Genomic DNA, 21476 nt, shown 5'->3' on the forward strand with positions numbered 1-21476 from the left:
CATGTGGGTTAAAAAAGTTCTGCGAGGTACACTTATGGTGAACCAGCTGCCCAGGGATTGTAGAAAGAAAGAGGGTTGGGCAGAATTAGCTGCCGTCACGATTGAATGCGCATGTTTAAAAAACGTTGATCCAGGTACCTAACGTATAAATTTGCATATCATCTAGTTATGGTTATTGTCAATAATACTTACATTTCGATAAAGATGATGCTATCTACTATACTTATATGTGATATTTATAATCACAGAATCCAACTTTGAATCGTAGACCAGGTCCATTAACAATACACTCGTTCCGAGAAGGGGGTCATGGTACCACTCATCCTGTATAGCCATCATCTTTGTCTTCATGTTCGCTCACCACCCGGAATGAACGTTCGGTGTGGTTAGTAATATCAAATAGTGTTACATGCAAACGAAAAAGAGATACAACAAGGATTAGTTTTTTAAAGCAATAGTTTCATCTGAATACCCAACTAACCATATCTCAGTGACATTGTCTCACTCTGAACCTACATTTAAAGTTATTTTGTGATTATATGATTACTTTGGTACTCACATGAAATGTTGTGCAAGTACCACAAGTTCAACAACGCCCAACTATGGACAGCTCAATGTCAATACAATTCAATCTTTGAATCAGCGTACACCAAAATGGTAGTCTACTAGGAAACACCTAAGAATGTATAGAGATAAAGCTCAAAATTACAATTTTAACTGATGGTACTTTATAAACATCAAACTGTCCAATATTGGACCCTGCCAACATACGGCGCCTGCACGGTAATGTGGGCCGTCAGAATGGCTCATCGGTTGCGAAGTGAAGTGCTTCTCAAACTGAAGCGATACATTTCTCAATTTTTCAACGTTATCCTAACGTAAACTTAATATTATCACCCATATGCCCGTCCACGCCCGAAACCCATCCACCACACAAAATCAAATAAAAATGTTTCTGTATGGCAAACACGTCCAGACATAAACGAGAATATGGGTGTATATCTTCACTGTAACAACTACGGGCAATCATCGAAAGTACTTGCATTTTACTCAGGCACTTTTGAGCAAACTGCAATCACTCTCTCATACTCGAAATGTGCCACGACCAAATTGGCACAACGACACCCTATACGCTCTCTGACCAAAGCGCAGGGAAATAGTTGTTTCCTGGGTAATTTAAGCAGAACCGGGAAAACTAATTTCATCCTGTAAAACAAACATCTCAAAATGGGCTATTCAGTTTGGTGTTTACCTATTAACCAATTCAGAAAAGATTTAAATGGCGACGCAAGGCTTTCGGGTATGTCTTCTGCAATTAACAACGAATTGTAGCTTTACTTGTTTTTAGCGTAAGTTTTTTGTTACTTTTTTCGTGTGATTTTCGCGTCATAAATATTTTCTTTAATTTTTTTTTGCTTCTCACATTATCAGTTTTTTTTTAATATATACTTTTTAATATAATAAATGACTAAATGGTTTCATTTTTTTCTTCTGTTTCGTCATCTTTCGCTTGTAAGCGTTTTTTACACGCTCTCGACTTATTCCTTCTTGAATATATATATTTTCCTACAATGTAAACCTAAGCTTGTTTTGTCGGTTTTGTGTCTGTTTATTCTTTTGTTTTCTCTCTTATTCAAAGAACTCTTTATAGGTAGAAGTAATTAGATAATTTATGTACAAAAACCTTTTCTTGTTGGTATGCTGAGTGTACTGTAATAGCAATTGCTAGCGTATGTTTCTGTTTATCGTAATTTAACATATTTGTTTACTATGCTGGTTTTGTGAATCACAAGTCTTTTCTTTCTGGGGGGAGGGGATGCCTATTTAAGCAGTTACGGTTGCCTGTGTTTGAGTGTGCGAAACAGGGAATAGGTAAAAGGTGTGTGTGCAAAAAATTCGTTCGGGTTCGATTACGACTTCGAGCTCACCTCTTGCTGTTACGCTTCCTTCAAATAGTAAGAGCGATAGCAACGAATGGGAACCCAAGCAAACCCGGCAGAACGATCAAAGTTCGTGGGAGGAATTTTAGGTTAGGTACCGTATACTGATCTACGAGGTTCTCGTGGTAGGGCGTGGGAGTTGCTATTTATGATCCAGTCTATTTCGATAATATGTTGCATAAATAGAGCTTTTTAGTACGCTATAAATAGAGTTGTCATATGCGAACGTTATATTCCAAAAATACCATCTTCAAATTCACAACACATAGAATAATTGAAAAGCACAAATCAATTGGTTAAGTGTTTAGGTATCGGTTTTTATTTTGTTTTTTGGAGTTCACATCCGCAAAGCAGTCTGCGTCGTTCTTTATTGAAAAGCAACAAATAAACATCACCTGTGGTGTTGGGCAACGACTATGCTTACATATTATGTACTTTTCTCTCTAAATTTAAGAATAGATAGGGGGAAATATCAGACGAAAGCGTGGGCACGTCGAATCACAATTATAAGAAAAACCAAAATGCTTTTCTGTTTGCTTTTGGTTCTCCCAAATTTACGGCATAATCAGTCAATTTACAAGCATTTTCGTCAGTAACGCGTCATGAGCAGCTAAGGGTGATCTTTGTGTATAGCCTAATTCAAATATTATTGCAAAACAAAACTATTGCAGTTTGCTAAGGAAAAGAAACTGTTCAAGCACAAGTAGTTGTATGAAAAAGAAAAAAATGGATTTAGTTATAAGTAAGAACCGCTGGGAGGCGAAATGTTTGTCATATTTCACTCTCTTCTCTGAAATCAATATTTGCCGTGATCACTAGAAACTAGAATAAATTTAAATATTCATTTGGAGCTAGGTACATTCGATTTTTTTTTTAAATAATAAAATGTATTGATTTGAGATGTTAGAGCGAATTATTCAACAATTTCGACCCAAAGCGTCATATCTTCTTGTCCATCAAACAATCATTGAAAACCAATTTCAATCAAACCGTCCATCCTCAATGATGTCAGAAAATGTCAAAAGAAATCCTTCAGTTTCACCGTACACGTCGAAGATCGAGCTCTTAATTTAATCAATTTTGCCAGCGAAATGCTCGTCGTTCTTAACCAAATAAAGCGAAATTCGTATTTTTGTTTCGTTTTCGTTTTTAATGTGTCTTTTCATGCTGTAAGACGAAAGCACTCTGACCGTACGCTGTAGGTACACTGCCTATTGGCGTAACTACACCTACTATGCACAGTCCGCAGGAAACACAATTAATAAGTCACGCCACAACCATAGAAAGCGTAAAACTGTTTAACGTCGAAGAAGGATACATCCCTGCTTCCGAAAGTGGCGACGCAACAACTCCCACCAACTTAGGTACCCAGCAGCACCGGTTGGCAATTTTGGCAACGGTAGGCGACACGGCGACGAAGGTGACGGCGATTCCGTAAGAGAGTTCAATCCAGAAAGCTATACATCGATCACATGACCAGAATTTGCAGTCCCACTCATTGGTCTATCGTTCGGTATGGCCGCCTGTGTGGCTCCGGGGTGTAGTGGATGCGAGTGCGAATGTGCTGCGGTGAACCGGGAACACTTTCCGAACCCCGGCGGGGCGGCAGCGGCGGCGACGGAGACGCCGAAGTGAAACTGTAACGGGAAATAGTATAGATAATTATATAACCACGGAGGGATTCTAGGTGAACACTTGGGAGGGGAATTTCAGATCAAACGGGATTCTAGGTAAATATCAAGAAGCATATTCAGCGCAGTTTCAGAAAACAAGAAGAGCCATAATCCTGAAAATGTTCCAGGCAGTGCTGAGATTTGTCATTGTCATTGACAGACTCTCGCGCGATGCTGACAAAATTGTTCATCACATAGACCAGGAGTTTGACATATAGCTGAATACACGTACTCAACATCAAAACAACAAAACATATCATGGTACCGCCTGGGGGGGACGTGCTGTCAAATCAGCCTACTGATCATCTTGTATGAAACTGGTTCCAAACGTAAACAAACGCTGTAGGTTTCTTATGGCTTGTTTACGTTTGGAACCAGTTATGCGAGGTAGGCGACGATTGTTCGTATTTGACAGCCACCTCCCCCCTTGGGTAACGCTGACAACGTTGCAGATGTTCGGTACGCAGCAAACTTAAGCGATATGACAGCCATATCCATCCCCCTTGAATGTTTTGGTTTGAAATCGCAACGACAAATCGGATTGAGGATGACGCGGGAAGTGGCGGGTGTGCGAAATTTTAGTGGTTTGTGTTCGTAGGGCAATAAAAAAGTGTGTTTTAGGGTTTTATGATGCCCTCAAAGGCAGACCAGAAACCTAGCCTTTCGGGATGTGAAATGCATCGGTCTATCAGCGACCGGAAAGAGTTGGAACCGGTGGGGAGCATTGTTGGAGACCGACTATAGAGGATGATGAATGGACTTCTTTAGTTTGTTTTGGGTGGTTTGAAGCATTATTTGAATTAAGGGTACTAATAAGGTCTAATTAGCTGCCTCTTTCTCTGGAGCACACTCTAGAACCTACATTTCGTATTTAGATCTATAAGTGAACTGCTGGTATGAGTTCCTCTGGTATATTGAATTAGAGGATGTTCCTGAATAAACAGTCAAACAGCACGTAATGTTGTGAACAACTCCAATGACAGTGCTGGTGCCGATGGATGTGCCCAAACTGTGCCGAATCTAATTTCAAAATCTCATTCATTTTTTCGTCAATGACAGAGAGTCACATTATTGTTATCCAAGCAGTTCAGAACGTAGAAGCTCTTCTGCACTTTAACGGCTCCTTGTAATTGTTTTGCTCAAGTAGGGGAAATTACGGCTTCGGCATGGCAGACTATTTTCGGCAACCCAAATTGAAACGTTAATTTCACTGGATTTTCTTATGAAAACACTTCGCTGAATGCATTCAAACGATTCTGTGGGCTTTCAGCTTCAATTTGATTATATTTTTACCACTGAGAAAAAGAAATCTAACAGAGTTTTCTTGAAATGAAACACACGCACTACAAAATGCTACCGATTTCGAGTTGCCGAAGAAAGCACAGCTGTTTAACACGCAGCTCAAATAGAAAGGTTGCCGAATAAAAAGATGTTGCCTATAATAGTCGCTCTCACTAGAGAAGATTGGAGCTTTGTAAAAGCGTTTCAAAACAGTTTTTGACAATTCCTTCGACTGAAATTGTTATAGCAGCTGGCAGCAAAAGATTGTAAACAAACCAATACTGCATATGTGTGCGTTCTTTAGAGAAAAGGCTGTAGAAAGATGGTCACTGCTTAGGTTGCCGAGAATACGTAAATTCCCCTAATATAATTTCATTTCAAATTTAGCTATTACGAAAATCTGCCCATGTTCGTCACTGACAGCATTTTCACTGACTATTGACATGGTTTGCCTTGACGATGACTGTTAGCTCAAATGAGTGACCAAATCAGAATTTTGAAAATCGCCCTGTACTGTAGAGATTTTGCAGCACTGGTTCCAGGATCAAGTCGAAAATAATTCCATTGCTCCGAATAACCCATCTACCCAGAAAACCAATATCCCGGATTTCATCAATAAGCACCTTGATTATCTTAATACAATTAACACTATTCTTTTTGGCTAGTTCATCTCTTCCGAAGAATCCAAATTACCTACCAGAATCTTATAAATTTCAGAAATTTGTAAATCTAAAAAGAATCTAGGTCACAATCTTGGAATCTTTTCACGTCGCAGAATTTTGTATGTTTCGGGTCACCATTGCAATGTGTGGAAAAGGCATGAATAGATCATATTGTTAATATGATATATTTGGTAGAGCCCTACTTCGTCGTAATCGTCCATGTTTGAGACTAACATCAGCCCTACCTAGCAACATCCTCGTACTGGTTATGTACAAATGTAACCTATAGGTACTTTCAACGAGGTTCTCATCTACACACCTATAGTAGAGGATAGAAATGGTCATCGATCAAGCCAAGCGCGAGAGGGTTTGGATTGTTTCGCTTGTATATACATACGTCGTTGTAAGAGACTGCAATGGTGAGTTCGATAACTGGCAATTCAGTAGCGAGAACGGGAGCGGTCACTCTCATTGACCCGAGCGAAAACATCGCATGGATATTGTTTACAGTAGAAATCTACAGACCACCGACTGTGTGTGGAGTCTGCGCGCGGGCAATTTTAATCTGTTTTGTGTGTGTTGCGACTAAGAAAATCAATGTTAGAGTTTAAGAAATAAATGTGTTTTAAATGTAGTGCTTGTTACCCGTGTTTTAGTTTAGCGTGTTAATTAGTGTAAAAATAGGAGAAGCTCTTCCACGGAGAACAAGGGAGATATTAACTCAGCACCGGGAATAGCTGCTTTTTTATTTTCCCTAATTTCACCGGCGAGTGTTGGGGAGCACTGGACGATATCGAAGGCAGAGGTAATTCGGTTTCCCAACAGTCCATTTCCGTTCTATCGAGCAGAAAACATCAGTATAATCAATTATTTCACCGTGCACAAATCAGTAATACATTTGTATCAGGCCAGTGATAAGGCCTATACCAACAGCAGTGTTTGACAGTAGGCAGCAAGTCCCGGGCTTAAATCATTTATTTTGCTGTGCTGGGCCCGCTGTCACCGTATAACATGTTGCCTACGCGCCTGCCACTGGGCTGGTTTGTACTGATGCGTTAGTTCACAAGCTACAACACAAAGTCTATTAGAGCGTATTGGGTGAATATTAACACTCATTGTTCTCAAAACAAAAGAAGCGCTCCTAGCAAACAAGCTTTTTCTACCTTTATCCGTAGGACGAAGTAAATCCAATGGCGTTTCAATGCGTTTGGACGGAATTGAAACTCATAGGACGAATTTGGAATCAAGAAGCAGTGTTAGATTTTTAACAATATCTCAACAATGTGTGCTCTTTATCAAATTCAACGGTACTTATGGAAAGGGGACTAAATTTAGAAGTCATCTTTGATCGTCAGTTGGTGGTAACCTATGGTGACTGCCAGTCCGACACTTTCGCAGCTACGTCAGGAATACCTCACGAAAGTCATCTGGAACCGTTTATCTTCTTACTTTACTTCAAAGACGTGAATTTAGTTATCGAATGTTCACGACTATCTTATGTAGATGATCTCAAAATCTACTCACGGATCAGCTCGATCGATGATTGTCAATTCCTCTAACGTCATTTTGAAGCATTTGACAGCTGGTGCCATTTGAACCGAATGACGGTGAATCCTTTATGCCTATTCTACGCGGCGTGTGAGGTGAGGTGACTCGCTGTCACTAGCGAAGTGACAATTGTCACCTCGGATGAGATGACTCTCCATTTGATTTGCACGGAGACTCACCTCCCCCGAGGTGACAATTGTCACTTCACCATCACTTCGCTGTCACCTCACCTTACAAGCCGTGCGGAATAGACCAACTTAGATCTATTCTGTGCGGCGAGTGAAGTGAGGTGACTCGCTATCACAAGTGAAGTGACAATTGTCAGCTCGGGTGAGATGACTCTCCGTGCAAATCAAATAGAGGGTCATCTCACCCGAGGTGACAATTGTCACTTCGCTAGTGACAGCGAGTTACCTCACCTCACACGCCGCACTGAATAGGCCCACCTGCGAAGTGTTCAGTCATCACCTTTACTCGAAAGAAAGAACCAGTTATTTTCCACTATGCTCTCCGGGACACCATTATTGAACGTGTGAGCCATGTAAAAGATCTACATAGGTCTCATCCTGGACTCTCAACACATCTCGTACGTCGTAGACAAGTCGTCAAGGGTATTGAGCTGTATCTTCATAACAGCTAAGAATTTCTCCACCACCCATTTCCTCAAGTCACTGTATTGCTCCCTGGTACGTTCCATTCAAGAATGTTGTTCTGTGGTTTGGAGTCCGAACTGAGAGAGTCGAGTCCGTTCAACGCCGCTTTTTGCGATACGCTTTTAGAATGTTTAAAATGTGTTTAGAAAGTTTCATTTGCCCAACTATGAAAGTCTCTGCCAGCTGATTGACTTGGACCCTCTTCGCACCAGAAGAGATACTTTAAAAGCTATGCTTGTCGCGGACACGTTACATGGCAGAATTGATTTCACCGCAATCTTGGAGCAAGTCCAACCCCAAATGCTTCGTAATAATGTTATACTGAGAAAGCCACTACATCGGACAAACTATGCAACCCACGGTGCAATAGGCGGACGCAGCGAGTATTTAACCGAGTTTCATCAGTATTCGATTTTCACCTGCCACGACAAACACTTCGGAGACTTTTCTCTTCATTCTTATCTAGAAATTTAAATCGTCAATGATCATATTTTATAGTTTTAACTTATGACTTCAATTTTGATTTTAAGTTAAACCATCAATGGGACCATATCGAGTCTGTTAATACATAAATAAATAAATAAATAAATAAATATAGCTGTATAATTTCATTCGACCTCATATTTTCCCATGATTCTTTTGATTTTTTTCTTCAAGAATTTCTGTAGGCAGCCCAAAATTTCATAAGAGTTCTTTTCATAATTCCTCGTAAATAATCAAGGGGTTCTCGCTGGCATTATTTTCCATTTTTTCTATAGGACTATAATAATTCTCTATAAAAAATCTCATAAGAAATCATTTAAATTTCTCTCTAACTTTCTCTTTAAAGTTCCCTTGGAATGTTCTCCCGAATTTATTTGATATGCCCTTGAGAATTATCATATAAGACTCCTTAAAACATGCAAGCAATTCAACTCAAAATTGCCATGGAATTATCCTGAACTTTTATTCCATTCAAGATCTCCTCGAAATTCATTTGAAATGCTCCAAGAAATTCTTTGAAATGCACCTTACAGGATACTCGGAATTACCTTTTGAAATCTCCTCAAATTCCGTTGGAACTTTCATCAGAATTCGAATCCCTTGGAATTCCCTTCGCGGAATTTCATTGGAACTCTCAACATAATTTCCTAGAAATTATCCTCGGAATTCTTAATTAATTGTCTTTAGAATTTTCTTTAATATCTCCCCAGAATCTTCTTAGAACAATCCTAGATCTTGATAGAATTATCTATAAAATACACCTTCTTAATCCCCGTGAAATTCCCTCAGAACAAGGTACAAACTATTGCTCTTCTCTCGTTGTATGTGATACAAAAACACCCATTCATATTTGCTTTCATTTATTTAAGATAATCGTAGGACAAAAATTGTTCAATGTACAGTTTGAAGAGATGGATACGTGATTGTTACTTCGGACATTCTGTCCGCCTAACATGATTGGTGCTCATTTTCTAAAAGCGGGGCATGGAAAACCAATTTAAGTTTAGGTACTCTATTTTGAAATCTGTGCAACGGAATCTAGTATCATGTAGAACAAAACGTCCTTTGTAACACTCATTGATTATGTCAGAGAAAAATCGTCCAAAACATGTCCGATGTATAACATGACCAGCCAAAACGTCCTAAGTGGTGTTTTCTATATTTTAAACTACGGTTAAAAAAAGTATTACGAGCTTCAACTTCGATTTTCTCAAAATGAATATGTTACATTGAAACAAGCATTCTGAATCTCTTTGAATGCTTTGAAAGCTTTGATCAATTTTCAATAGTTAACCATTGATAAACAACTATCATCTTTATACCGAACAAATCGTACATTCAATCTGAATAAAATTTTGCAATTAAACTTGAATTTCATGCATAAATGACCATGTTATAAGCGTTCAAAACCTGACACTATTTTGTCACACAATATTTTTGATTTGCATCCAAGTATAGTCCACAAGACGTCAAAATGTAACGAGAAATTTCTTAAATGGGATTAGTTTATTCGGGAAAACGTATCGTGGTCAATGTATTCTGGGGGTCGTACAATCACATGTACCCCCGCCAGAGGATTCATTAATTTATTTACGATATTGATTACGATCGCGTAATCAAGAAATCCCTACAAAAAGAAACCGTACACCTTAGGTACTTACCGTTGATTGAGAAGGGGCGACCCGCTTTGACCTAGCTTTTCCAACTTCCGATGAAGCAACAGGGGCGACTGTCCCCGGTTATACCTACGAGTTGAAATGAAATCCTGTCGGTAAATCTGGTTACTAGCCACGTATAGCGGGAGAGCACAAACCTAGGAGGAGGATCGGGGCTCCGGTGCCGTCGATCGTTGCTTAGGACATGGGCCGCTGCTGACGGCGGTATCGCCGAGGGGATGCCACTCGGAGGCCCAACGAAGGGATTGGTGCTGGTGTGGTTGAAGTTGTTCATCGAGGACATCACAGAACCGTTTCCACCGGTGAATGGATATTGCTGATGTTGTTGCTGCTGTTGTAGCATTTGATTCTGCAGATGTTTATCCTTCGGTCGTTTCTCACCGGTGGAGGCCAAATTGACTTTCACGAATGAGGCAAACCGTCGCTTGGCGAGATCTGCAATTGAATTGAACCACCCTGCTTGTGTGAGGTGTTTGCGGTAGAGGGTAAAGAGAGCAGCGCGCGAGAGCAAGCGGTGTGTGCAAGATCAACCCACGGGAAGGTGAAAAGAAACGGAATGTGATGGTGAGATGATGGTGTAGGAAATGGAGAAGGCGGGTGATTTACCAATGTACAGATAATGGGTGCGCGGTGGTGCAGAGGGACGAAAGAAAGAGAAAAAATAAAAATAAACACAATCAACGCAATGCAAATAAACAAAGCAAAGATCATCAACATGTACAACACACTCGCAGTTGAATCTAATGAGCGCGAGATGAAAATAAACTTTGTTTGTAAACAAAATTGATATACGCGTGTAACCAGCATAATATACAAGTCCTCGATAGTATAGTGGTCAGTATCCCCGCCTGTCACGCGGGAGACCGGGGTTCAATTCCCCGTCGGGGAGAGAAGAGTACTCTTTTTTTTCGTCGGTCGTTTGTCAAAGCTACTAAAAACTAAAATCTTGCTTCGGAAAATCAATGTTCTAATAGCTACCACCCACCTGTATCATCCTTCAACATGTTATCGCCGTTGCTCATACCGCTTGGCATAGCGAAACCTGCGCTGCCATATTCCGGTAACGTTTGCCGTCCGTACAGTTGATGATTCTGGTAGAACCCACCCTCCGGAAAACCGCCATCGCTACCAGTGCCACCACCACTGCTACCCGCGTTACTCCGTTGACTAGAACCGCTGCCATTGTTTTGGCTCTTTGATCGACTAAAAGTGTTGAAGAAGCCACCCGTTTTCGGCTTACTAGGACTGCTAGTGGGATTGAGCTGTTGGTACTGGTAGGTTGGTATATTGCTTGCCTCCGGTGGCATCATCTGCGGATAGCCCATGTAGGTAGGCCCACCAGTGGTGAACGCCGCCGGATTCGTCGGATGATGCACGGTCCGGTGCGATGGCAGCGGACTGTACTTGATCGGGATACCGCTCGAGTATTGTTGCTGCTGCTGCTGCTGTTGATGATGCTGCTGCTGTTGATGATGCTGCTGATGCTGCTGCTGAGGCTGATAGAATGGGTTTGTCGACAGGTGTTGCTCCAGTTGATGCTGTTTGCTTTCTCTCAGCTGGTTCTGCTGGTGGTAGAACCGTTGAAGAACTGCGGAAAAGTTGAGAGTAGGATCAGAGTTAATCAACTTGGTATCAGATATAGGCGCCGAGACGAAATCAAGCATTAGGTTGGTTTGATCCTTTAACACTACCCCGAATGGTCTTGTAGCGAAAGTGGGGTAAGATGGCCATATGAGGCAAGACGAGTATCGACTCTAAACCACATCTTTTGATAATTAAATTGGTAAAAATGTGTGTAAACTACTCCTTTAGTATGTGCAAGACAGGCTAAAGGGTGATACGGTCAAAATTTGGTCAAGGGAAAACGCGTGTAAATCGGTGAAATCGTTTATTTAAAAAATCAAATTAAATTTCTTTTTCAAGTTCAATTAGTATAAAATTCAGGAAAAATATTCAGTTAGGCTTCCGCTTTTCCAAATCCGAATTGCCGGGCCTTACGGTTGACCCCTGCCATCAGATTTTGTACAGCCACCTTGTCCATCTTCTTCGCCGCAGAAAGCCAGTTTGCCTTGAACTGCTGCTCGCCCTTAGATGATGATGATGATGATGGTCCCACCTCTTACCCCTACAAAGGTTTGAGCTGGACGATTTATCTTTAAGATAATTGAATATGACATTTTAACCAGGTTGGCAAACAAAATCGAACTGGTTTCAGTTACAGATATAGATTCCTTCTAAAGTTTACAGTTGCTTCACAGCGATATAAATGTGGAAAAGCTCAGGCGTCCACCTCTTAGTTCGCCTTTTTGTCCACCTAAAATATTCATAAGTATTACAAGCAATCAAGAGTTAATGAACAATCAACAAAGCATCCTATTACACTAGTAACCCCGCAATCTGATGCTATCATAATTTTCAGCAATGTCAGGAATGCTCACTAACCCCTAACATTTGCCAGAAAACTTACTACTAACTCAAGGTATCTTTCAAATAAGCTTCAAAATTGCATTTTTTTTATCAAATGTTAAATTCAGTCCTCTATATCCGTAATACGCGCGCGAGGCTCAAACCTTTGTAGACTACTTTTTGTTTTAATTAATCTACTATAAAATCAAATATTAAAAATCCATCATCACCCTCGTGGCGAACAGAAATAGTTTTTGCAGTGCTACAATAATTATTAAAAAGTCGTTATGACAGCTATCCATATAAAATAATCCGTTAGAGATAACTTCGTCAAGATACATAATTTGTCAATTCATAAAAAAATCACGGGATAACTGTTCAAAAGACAGTTTTAACGTGTGAAATGCAGTGTCTTTTAAATTCTGTAAGTGTTGCTAAACGTTTGATATGTCTAGGCATCGAATTGAAAACATTTATTCCTTTATAATATAATGAATTTTGTGAAGCACAAGTCAAGAAATGTGGTGTTCTTATTTCAACCGCGTTTCTAGTATTATATCTATGAAAGTCACTTCCTCTTTCAATTCGATCACACAAATATCGAGGCAGCAAACCGTTAACTACTTTAAAAATGAACACCATAGTCAAATATACAATTCTTTGCTTCACCGACAACCATTGTAAGGCGTCTAACATCAAAGTTGAGGAAGTGAATCTATTACATCTCAAAATCAAACGCATTATTTTATTCTGCAAGCGCTGTAATCTCGATATTTGTGTTGCATTGGCCAGAAATAAAATGGAAGGGCAAAAGTCAAGATGAGGAGAGATGATTGATTTGTATAGCTGTATTTTACTGGCAATAGTTAAATCGTTTTTCAGTCGACATAGAATTCCATACTTCTTGGCAATTTTCTTGATGACATTGTCAATGTGAGAGTTGAACTTAAGTGTGTCATCAATAATCACGCCAAGATATTTAATCTCCCGAACGCGATCAATAGTCTCATCATCAATTACAACAGAGACGTTCTCATTTACTCGATTCCGCGAAATTACCATAAATTTAGTTTTACTTGTATTCAATTTTAACTGCTTATACTTCAACCATCTACTTAGAGAACGCAAATCTTCATTCAAGTGTAAAACGGCATCATCTAAATCCTTAGCTGCAATGAATAACACAGTATCATCTGCAAAAAGATTAATGTCGCAAAATCGTAAAACACGTCGCAAGTCATTAATATACATAATAAATAACAGGGGCCCTAATACACTTCCCTGGGGCACTCCAAGATTATTCCCCACGGGACTGGAAACAGAATCATTAAAAACAGTCCGTTGAGTTCTGTCAGACAAATAGCTTTCAAACCATTTATATGCAGTACTCGTAATTCCAAAGCGCTTGATTGATCTTAACAATAAGGGCCTAGAAATTGTTTCAAAAGCGCGTTTAAGATCCAAAAAAACAGCAACAATCGTATCTTTACACTCCAAGTTATTTTTCCACTTCGCTAATACCAAATTCAACGCGGTTTCACAAGAATGACCTTCCCGATATCCCGATTGTTCTGGTATCAACAAACTATTACTATTTAAATACTCCAACAGCTGACCTTTAACAACAAGTTCTAAAATTTTCTCTAATGTGTGCAACATGTTGATGGGACGAAACTCTTCGGCTTTAATCGTTCCAGCAACTTTTTGAATAGGGACCACTAAGGATTCCTTCCAAATTTGTGGCACATGTCCAGTTTGTAATGATTCATTAATAAGGTCCAGCAAGATGTGGCCAATGACATGAAAGCAATCTTGAATAACTCTAGCATTAACATTTTCTACTCCAGCCGATTTTCCTAATGAAAAACAAATAACTCTAAGTTCATCTAATGTGATTGGGTGAAAAACTTCAAATCTACAACTACTATTAACTGGCTGTTTTATTTCGTCAGGTTCATCGACCAATTCAATAGATTGATTAATCAATGAAACGCTATCTACGAAATAATCATTAAACTTAGCTGCAATTACTTGTTCTGACTGTTCTAATGTGCCATTAAAAGTTATGGACCGCGGTTTGCAATTACTAGGTTTTAATAAAGATTTCAAAATTTTCCATAACTCTTTGCTGTTGTTTTGATGCTGATCAATCTTCCTTTGAACATATTCACAACGAGTTTTCTTTATCGATTGTGAATACTTATTACGCGCGATTGTGTACCTAGTCCAATGATTGTCATTATTAGATCTACAAAACTTTTTGTACAATTTGTCCCTTTTCCGTTTAAGACGCAAAAGATCCAAATTGTACCAGCTGTTCGAGTTTTTCAAAGAAACAAACTTTTGCTCAACTAGTTGATTGGTACACGTTTTCAAAGCGTTATTAAGAACAGCTGTAGATTCATCTAAGTTACCGGCCGCGAATGGAAAATCCAGGCTTCTCTCAACAAGATTCGAAACAGCTTGCTTCGAATATTTCCTCCAGCACTTCAATTTTACAAAATTATCGTTATCGTTAACATGGTCTAAGACATTAATCACTAAGGTCTCATGATCGGTAACTGAACAAATGGAATCAAAATTGGAATAAACGTGGTCAATTAAAGTTCTACTGTGCCTGGAAATACGCGTATACTCATTTACCGTTTGCTTTAAATTAAAAAACTCAGCTAAACGCTTCAAATGATTCGAATTATGGTTATCACGCCAATTAATATTAAAATCACCAGCCAATATATTTAATTTACTAGAATCAAGGAATGTCTCAAACCAGTTCTCTAAAACTTCAACAAAACGCTGGTCACTAGAACTGGGAGAATGATACAAAACACCATAATTACCCATCTTCATGCCACGTACAACTGTAATGCCCAAGAACCAGTTGCCATCAATAACTTCGTTGGTACGAAGGTTGAATTGAACTGATTCTTTGACATAAATAGCAACACCGCCAGTGTGTCTAGAATGTGATAAACAAGCAGCAACAATATATCCCGGAATACTATACTGATCAAAAGCTTCAGTTTCTACAATATGAGTTTCAGATAAGAAAACTAAAAGAGGACGTTTTTCCTCAACAATCTGACGTAATGCTACGTAGTTTGTTGACAACCCCGCAATATTCAAGTATAAAAAATCGAATTGATTCACATTCCTGGAACTTGGCTGCTATTTATTGAAACGCAAGCTGCTTTTCTTCTGATCAAAAAGTCTTTTATAAAGCAAACATTCCGAGCTAAATGCGGCATGGTTGACGTCCAAGTTCATTTTTCGTTCTTTATTCGTTTTCAAACAATTAATACATTTCAATACAGTTGACGTACACTCCGACGTTTTGTGTTGTTGGCTGCACCTAGAGCATCTATCACAATTTTTGCAATCCATGCTCTTGTGTCCAAATTCTCCACATTTGAAGCATCTCAACACATTAATCGCGGGAACTATCGAGCACCGATCAAACCCTACATTTACTTTTTTCGCACATAACAAACATTTATAAGTTTCGACATCGACTTCAATTACAACACTAAACTTGTTATAAGTGAAGCGTGGATTTTCAAACATGTTCACTACTTTAACATCATTTATAGCGATGTCTTCATTTTGACTTTTTAAGTAGTCAATGAAGACATCGGAGGAAAACTGATCGCTCATGCCCACTATTTTTAATCTTGGCACCGAAGTGGGAACAACAGCACTATATTGTTCACCCAGATTGCTTTCAATACCAGTTTTTACATCATTAAGATTAGCTCCTGTTGCACACTCAACAATAATAGAGCCATCTTTACCATTCCTAAAATTACTGATTTTGTGTGTTTTTGGATCCAACTGAGTTTTCAAAAACTTACGAGTATCTTCGCAAGCTTGTTTGGACTCTTTTGGTTTGATCACAATGACCGGACGAGTCTTACGATTACTCTGTTTGTTACTGTTACTGTTAATGTTACTGTTACTGTTAATGTTACTATTACTGTTACTAATATTTTTACTTTTACTTGCATGACTAGATCTTTTTACAACATCCGCAAAACTCGCATTTTCTTGAAAAACATCATCAGTCGAATCGTTGTCACTATTTTGAAATTTACGTTTTTTGCGTCTGGGATTTCGGTCCGATTCAGAATGAACCGTCCTAGATGCACCATTCGTTGCAGCTAAATTTTTTTCCGTACTAATTTCAAAACATGAACTAGTCATCGTATTCCATTTCTCACTAATTAATTTTTCAAAGCAACTTAAAGAATCGTTCATATTTTGTTGCATTTTTTCCATGCCAATTCTCAACGCGTTGTCTATCTGAGCAGCAACGTTGTTTCGTATACCAGTGATAGAGTCAGCAACAGAAGACAATTGCTTCATTGCTTCCCCCAGCATTTTGGTATCCGAAACCGATACATTCTGCAGTTTTTTTGGTCTTCTTTAGGTTCCGCTTGACAATAGCCCAGTATTTCTCAATTGGGCGGAGCTCTGGCGTGTTGGGAGGGTTCTTGTCCTTGGGAACCACCTGCACGTTGTTGGCGGCGTACCACTCCATGGCCTTTTTACCGTAATGGCAAGATGCCAAATCCGGCCAAAACAGTACGGAACAACCGTGTTTCTTCAGGAAAGGCAGCAGACGTTTATTCAAACACTCTTTCACGTAAATTTCTTGGTTGACAGTCCCGGAAGCTATGAAAATGCTGCTTTTCAAGCCACAGGTACAGATGGCTTGCCAAACCAGATATTTCTTTGCGAACTTTGACAGTTTCATGTGCTTGAAAACATCTGCTACCTTTCCCCTTCCTTTTGCCGTATAAAACTCCTGTCCCGGAAGCTGCTTGTAGTCGGCTTTGACGTAGGTTTCGTCGTCCATTACCACGCAGTCAAACTTCGTCAGCATCGTCGTGTACAGCCTCCGGGATCGCGCTTTGGCCGTCGTATTTTGTTTATCATCGCGATTTGGAGTCACTACCTTCTTGTAAGTCGATAGTCCGGCTCGTTTTTTGGCTCGATGCACGGTTGTAGACGATACACCCAGCATATTTGCGGCATCTCGGAGAGAGAGGTTAGGGTTTCGCTTGAAACTACCGGCAACTCTCTTTGTCGTCTCAGCGGCTTCCGGTTTTCGATTTCCCCCCGATCCAGACTTCCTGGCTGTCGACAAACGTTCCCCAAACACTTTAATTACATTTGTAACGGTTGATTTGGCAACTTTTAGCGATTTTGCCAACTTTGCGTGCGAGTAGCTCGGATTTTCGCGATGCGCGAGCAAAATTTTGATACGCTGCTCTTCTTGCTTGGACGGCATTTTGACAACTGAAGAGTGAATTCCAAAATCAAAATAGGAGCAACATTCTACACACACACACCTTCCAAATGAGGGGTGTTCAGGTTTTTTTAAATGCAAAATTGAAAGAAATACGTCAAGTTGATATTGACCAAATTTTGACCGTATCACCCTTTATATTACATGATTTATAGTCTGTCCGGTGTGTAAGGGAACTGAGATTATTGTATATACGTAATCTACATGTCAGAAGTTGACACTAAAAACCAGTGTTGGCAAAATCATCAATCAATTGATATTTTTCCTCTCTCATGCGCTCGCAATATCACGCGTGATATTGGAACAAAATATCATCCTTGATATTGATTTTACAAGCTTCTTTGGTACTGCGAGATTATTCACAAGGTGCAAAAATCATGCTGAGACACAAAAATGATTCCGTTGCACCTCGTTTTCTTAGAAAGATAAAGTATAGTTTGCTATCTCTTTCTACTCTTCACCGATGGCAGCCATGAAGTGACTGCTGCCAGTCGTTATGGAAGTTTCGGTTGCGTTCGGGTTTAAAGCAAAAATCATGAAACTCAATCTCACCACAGTTTGTTGAGATTTGCAGCTGGTGAGTTTTGTTAGCTTAATATTCTGAACTGCGATATCACAGCTTCCAAAATCAACCGCAGTTGTTTGCTTGTTGATTTTTGTCTACGAAAATCAAGCGTGATCTTGGCCATTGGTGAGATTTTATTTTTTGATATTTTCCCAACACTGCACAAAACCATATAAAACTTAAAACATAATCATGTAGAAATCATTAAAAAATCACATCGAATTTATTGAAAACAAACCAATAACTATTATTATTGGTATTTCACATACAATTTATGAGATTGTTCCAATAAATGTTAACAGAAATAATTCTTGAAACTTAATAAGATTTACACATGAAAATTATGTGAAAAGCTATTGCGCATTTCACACCTAACTGGACTAATAAGCGCGTTTTCACTCATTAAAAAGTGTGATTAAAGTGCGAGCTTCCGTCTAATCGTCTTGGTGTCTTCAATGCACTTATTTCTTATGATGCAAGCAATAAGTGCTCCGAAGACACCACAACGATTTGACGCAAAGGTGCACACTTTATGCATTTTTGGGGCAGTCCAGTTTTAGATGCAATCAGCAATACATAGAAAATAACTATGTGTATTTTCATATAAATTTTACATGATTTCTAAGTTCAGTGTAGGATGGAGGGCGATACCACAGATTTCTTTCCCGATTTTTCACTATTGATTTTGAGTGTGTTTATATTTTTTTTTAAATTTCAAAATGAGCTGAACAGCTGTTCCTTAGAACCGGCTCAACTTAGTGAGCCGAACGAGTCAGATCTGCACAGCAAAATGAGCAGTTTTGCCCATGTCCCATGAGCCGCGACTTTATACGCGTTATGTCCAATCACTGTTCGTTCGAGTCGCACTTCTTAGACTCTCAGGCAGCAATTTATGTGCGTGTGGCAGTGGTTATCACGATATCGAGCACGTTGTTTGGTCATGTACCCTACACCATGTTGCCAGATCTGCGTTATCCACAACCAGTAGTTCGATATCAAGAGCACATTGCTCTCCAAACTATGTGTTCTCAATCCCTACCCTGCCATCCATTTGTTGCAATTTGTTACTCCTAATATCGAGATAGCCGCGAGTAATCGGCCTCCGCGTTACTAACGTTAGTTTTAAGTAATGTTGTGATTTAAACAATGAATATCGGTTCGGCAAAGCTACAGCAAATGAGCCTGGAAAAATAAACACATTATAAAAAAACATGGAACTTTTGTGAATATTTTATCCTCAGTTTTTCACAAAATCTTCACTACGTATTTTCTAAAATACACTCAGGTCTTTTTTTACACGGGGGATACGGTCCGTGTAAAAAAAACCGTGTAAAAAAAAACCTACGAGATTTTGATTTTTCGCATGCTTAAATGTTTTAAAAAAATCGGATTTTGATGCCATTTGTAATTAAAGCATGATATGGTCCATATAGACATATTTTAAAAATTTCTGTATTTACACCAAAAATTGTGATTTTTTTTTAAGTATGCCATTCGATTACAAATAGCTTGAAACGGATAATGTGATTGGGATCAAGTCGATAGGTTGTATCGTTGTCGAGAAATCGTTAAAAACGTACCGTGTAAATCGTGGAAAACCGTGTAAAAAAAACCGTGTAAAAAAAACCGCGTAAAAAAAAAAACCGTGTAAAAAAAGACTTCAGTGTAATCATCAAAATTCAATTTTTGCGTTGCCTTGAGGTACGTTCAACCTGTACCCATGCAGATTGATTCTATATACTTAAAGATATTTAAAAAAAAAACCTTTCCATGCTTGATGGTTATCTACATTCAGGGGTAAACAGAATGCTTAGCTGGATGTAGGTATTCAAGAGTATTTTGATATACTTGTTTTAAAATCACGTTTTTGGTTATAAAGTAGCTATTCTACGCTTCTACTTAAGTTATATGTTTTTTTTGGGACAAATCGGGCTAAAACTTTCCGAGGAATCCATATCCGATTTCAGATTTCACATATAATGTATTTTAAAGAGTTTGGTATGGTAAATTTTGAGGTACGTTAAAAATGACCCTCAGATTTGGAAGGTACGCTATTGGTACATGTGCAACTTACCTTGTGAAGAGCTGGTCCGAAAGTGAGTGGAGCGTTGCCCGTGTGTGTTTATGAAGAGTTGCCATAGAGACCTCTGTTTACCAGCATTGAACTGTTGCGCTTACAACGAAGGGCTGCTGGCTCATTAAGCGTCAAGTTAAGACTTGCAACGCTTCATAAACACACACAGGCAACTCTCCACTCACTTTCGGACCAGCTTTTCACAAGGTAAGTTGCACAGTACACTACATTGGTGAAGATTTTGGAAGGTTTAATGGAGATTTTAGAAAAATCACCTGTCTATTCAGCAGGACACTCTAAAACAAGGAATTTGCTAGGTACGCTCAAAGTCCTTGAAGGTACGCTATGGTATGCTGTTGGTACACTACGATAAACATAATTTTATTAACTTTCGTGAAAAGTGTCCTGCTGGATAGATTAACATGATTTACCACCTCTAGCCCGAATCGTTTGAAAATAGCAGGGCTGGTAGCGATCAATGCTGTCAAAAATAGTGATTTTAGTGACCATAGTAACTTATGTGAAAACCTAAAGTTCTCTGAAAATCTGGGAACTTCTTGAAATTTCCCGCTAATTTAGTGAAACTAATGGAACTGAACTCCCCTGAAATTCCCTTTGTTTTTGGAGCTTTACTAAACTTATTTGAGATGCTCCCGAAATGTACATAAAAGTTCCTGAAGTTCTCACTGCGCTCACGGAACTTTACCATAAACCACTAATTTTCCCTGCACGAAGTTTTCTATTATTACCTGAATTTCTTTAAATTGATCAAATTTTCCGGTAAATTTTCTGATATAGGGGAAATGTCTCTAATGTTGGCCTATGGATCTAAGATTGGGCCCATCGCCCCTGCTGTTCATCCATTTTATCTAGATGAACGCGTTATTGGGACGTTACTAATGGATATTTTTGGTTGCTATTGAAAATTTAGTCGATTGCTGAATTTATGTATGGGCCCAAATTAGGGAAACTTAGGCCGACATTACTTGCATTTCCCCTATATTTATAATTTCCTGAAGCTTCTGAATATCCCATAATTCTAAGGAACTCCTTGTAAGTCGCTGCAAATTTCCTTAAGTTAATGTGATTTTTCTGATGTTATCTGATCGTCCTCGAAGTACTCGAAACTTCACTGAATATAATGAAACAATCTAAAATTATCTAAATTTCTTAGAAGTTCTCTGGAATTTCTTAAAAATATCGATGC

The 21476-nt window shown here is 39.0% G+C and overlaps 1 protein-coding gene and 1 non-coding gene across 4 annotated transcripts in view; one reads left to right on the forward strand and one right to left on the reverse strand.

The window, feature by feature from the left end:
- Positions 1-1577: 1577 nt before the first annotated feature.
- LOC135704195 (dual specificity mitogen-activated protein kinase kinase hemipterous-like) overlaps positions 1578-21476 on the reverse strand; it is a 54584-nt gene continuing 34685 nt past the window's right edge. The window contains exons 6-9 of one of the 3 annotated variants that reach the window (XM_065225643.1): positions 10902-11504; positions 10054-10351; positions 9902-9985; positions 1578-3577 (exon numbers count right to left, since the gene is read on the reverse strand). In XM_065225643.1, the coding sequence (XP_065081715.1) occupies positions 3436-3577; positions 9902-9985; positions 10054-10351; positions 10902-11504 (1127 nt within the window). In that variant the 3' untranslated portion in view covers positions 1578-3435. Of the gene's footprint in view, positions 3578-9901; positions 9986-10053; positions 10376-10901; positions 11505-21476 lie in introns of all 3 variants that reach the window. The other 2 variants (XM_065225642.1, XM_065225641.1) reach the window with 2 other exon arrangements.
- TRNAD-GUC (transfer RNA aspartic acid (anticodon GUC)) lies at positions 10734-10805 on the forward strand. The gene has a single exon. It is a non-coding gene; the product is annotated as a tRNA-Asp (tRNA).

Source organism: Ochlerotatus camptorhynchus, unplaced genomic scaffold (genome assembly GCF_037179485.1).
Source record: "Ochlerotatus camptorhynchus isolate MF236.1 unplaced genomic scaffold, CSIRO-AGI_Acam_v1.1 ptg000232l, whole genome shotgun sequence".
Lineage (NCBI taxonomy): Eukaryota > Metazoa > Arthropoda > Insecta > Diptera > Culicidae > Ochlerotatus > Ochlerotatus camptorhynchus.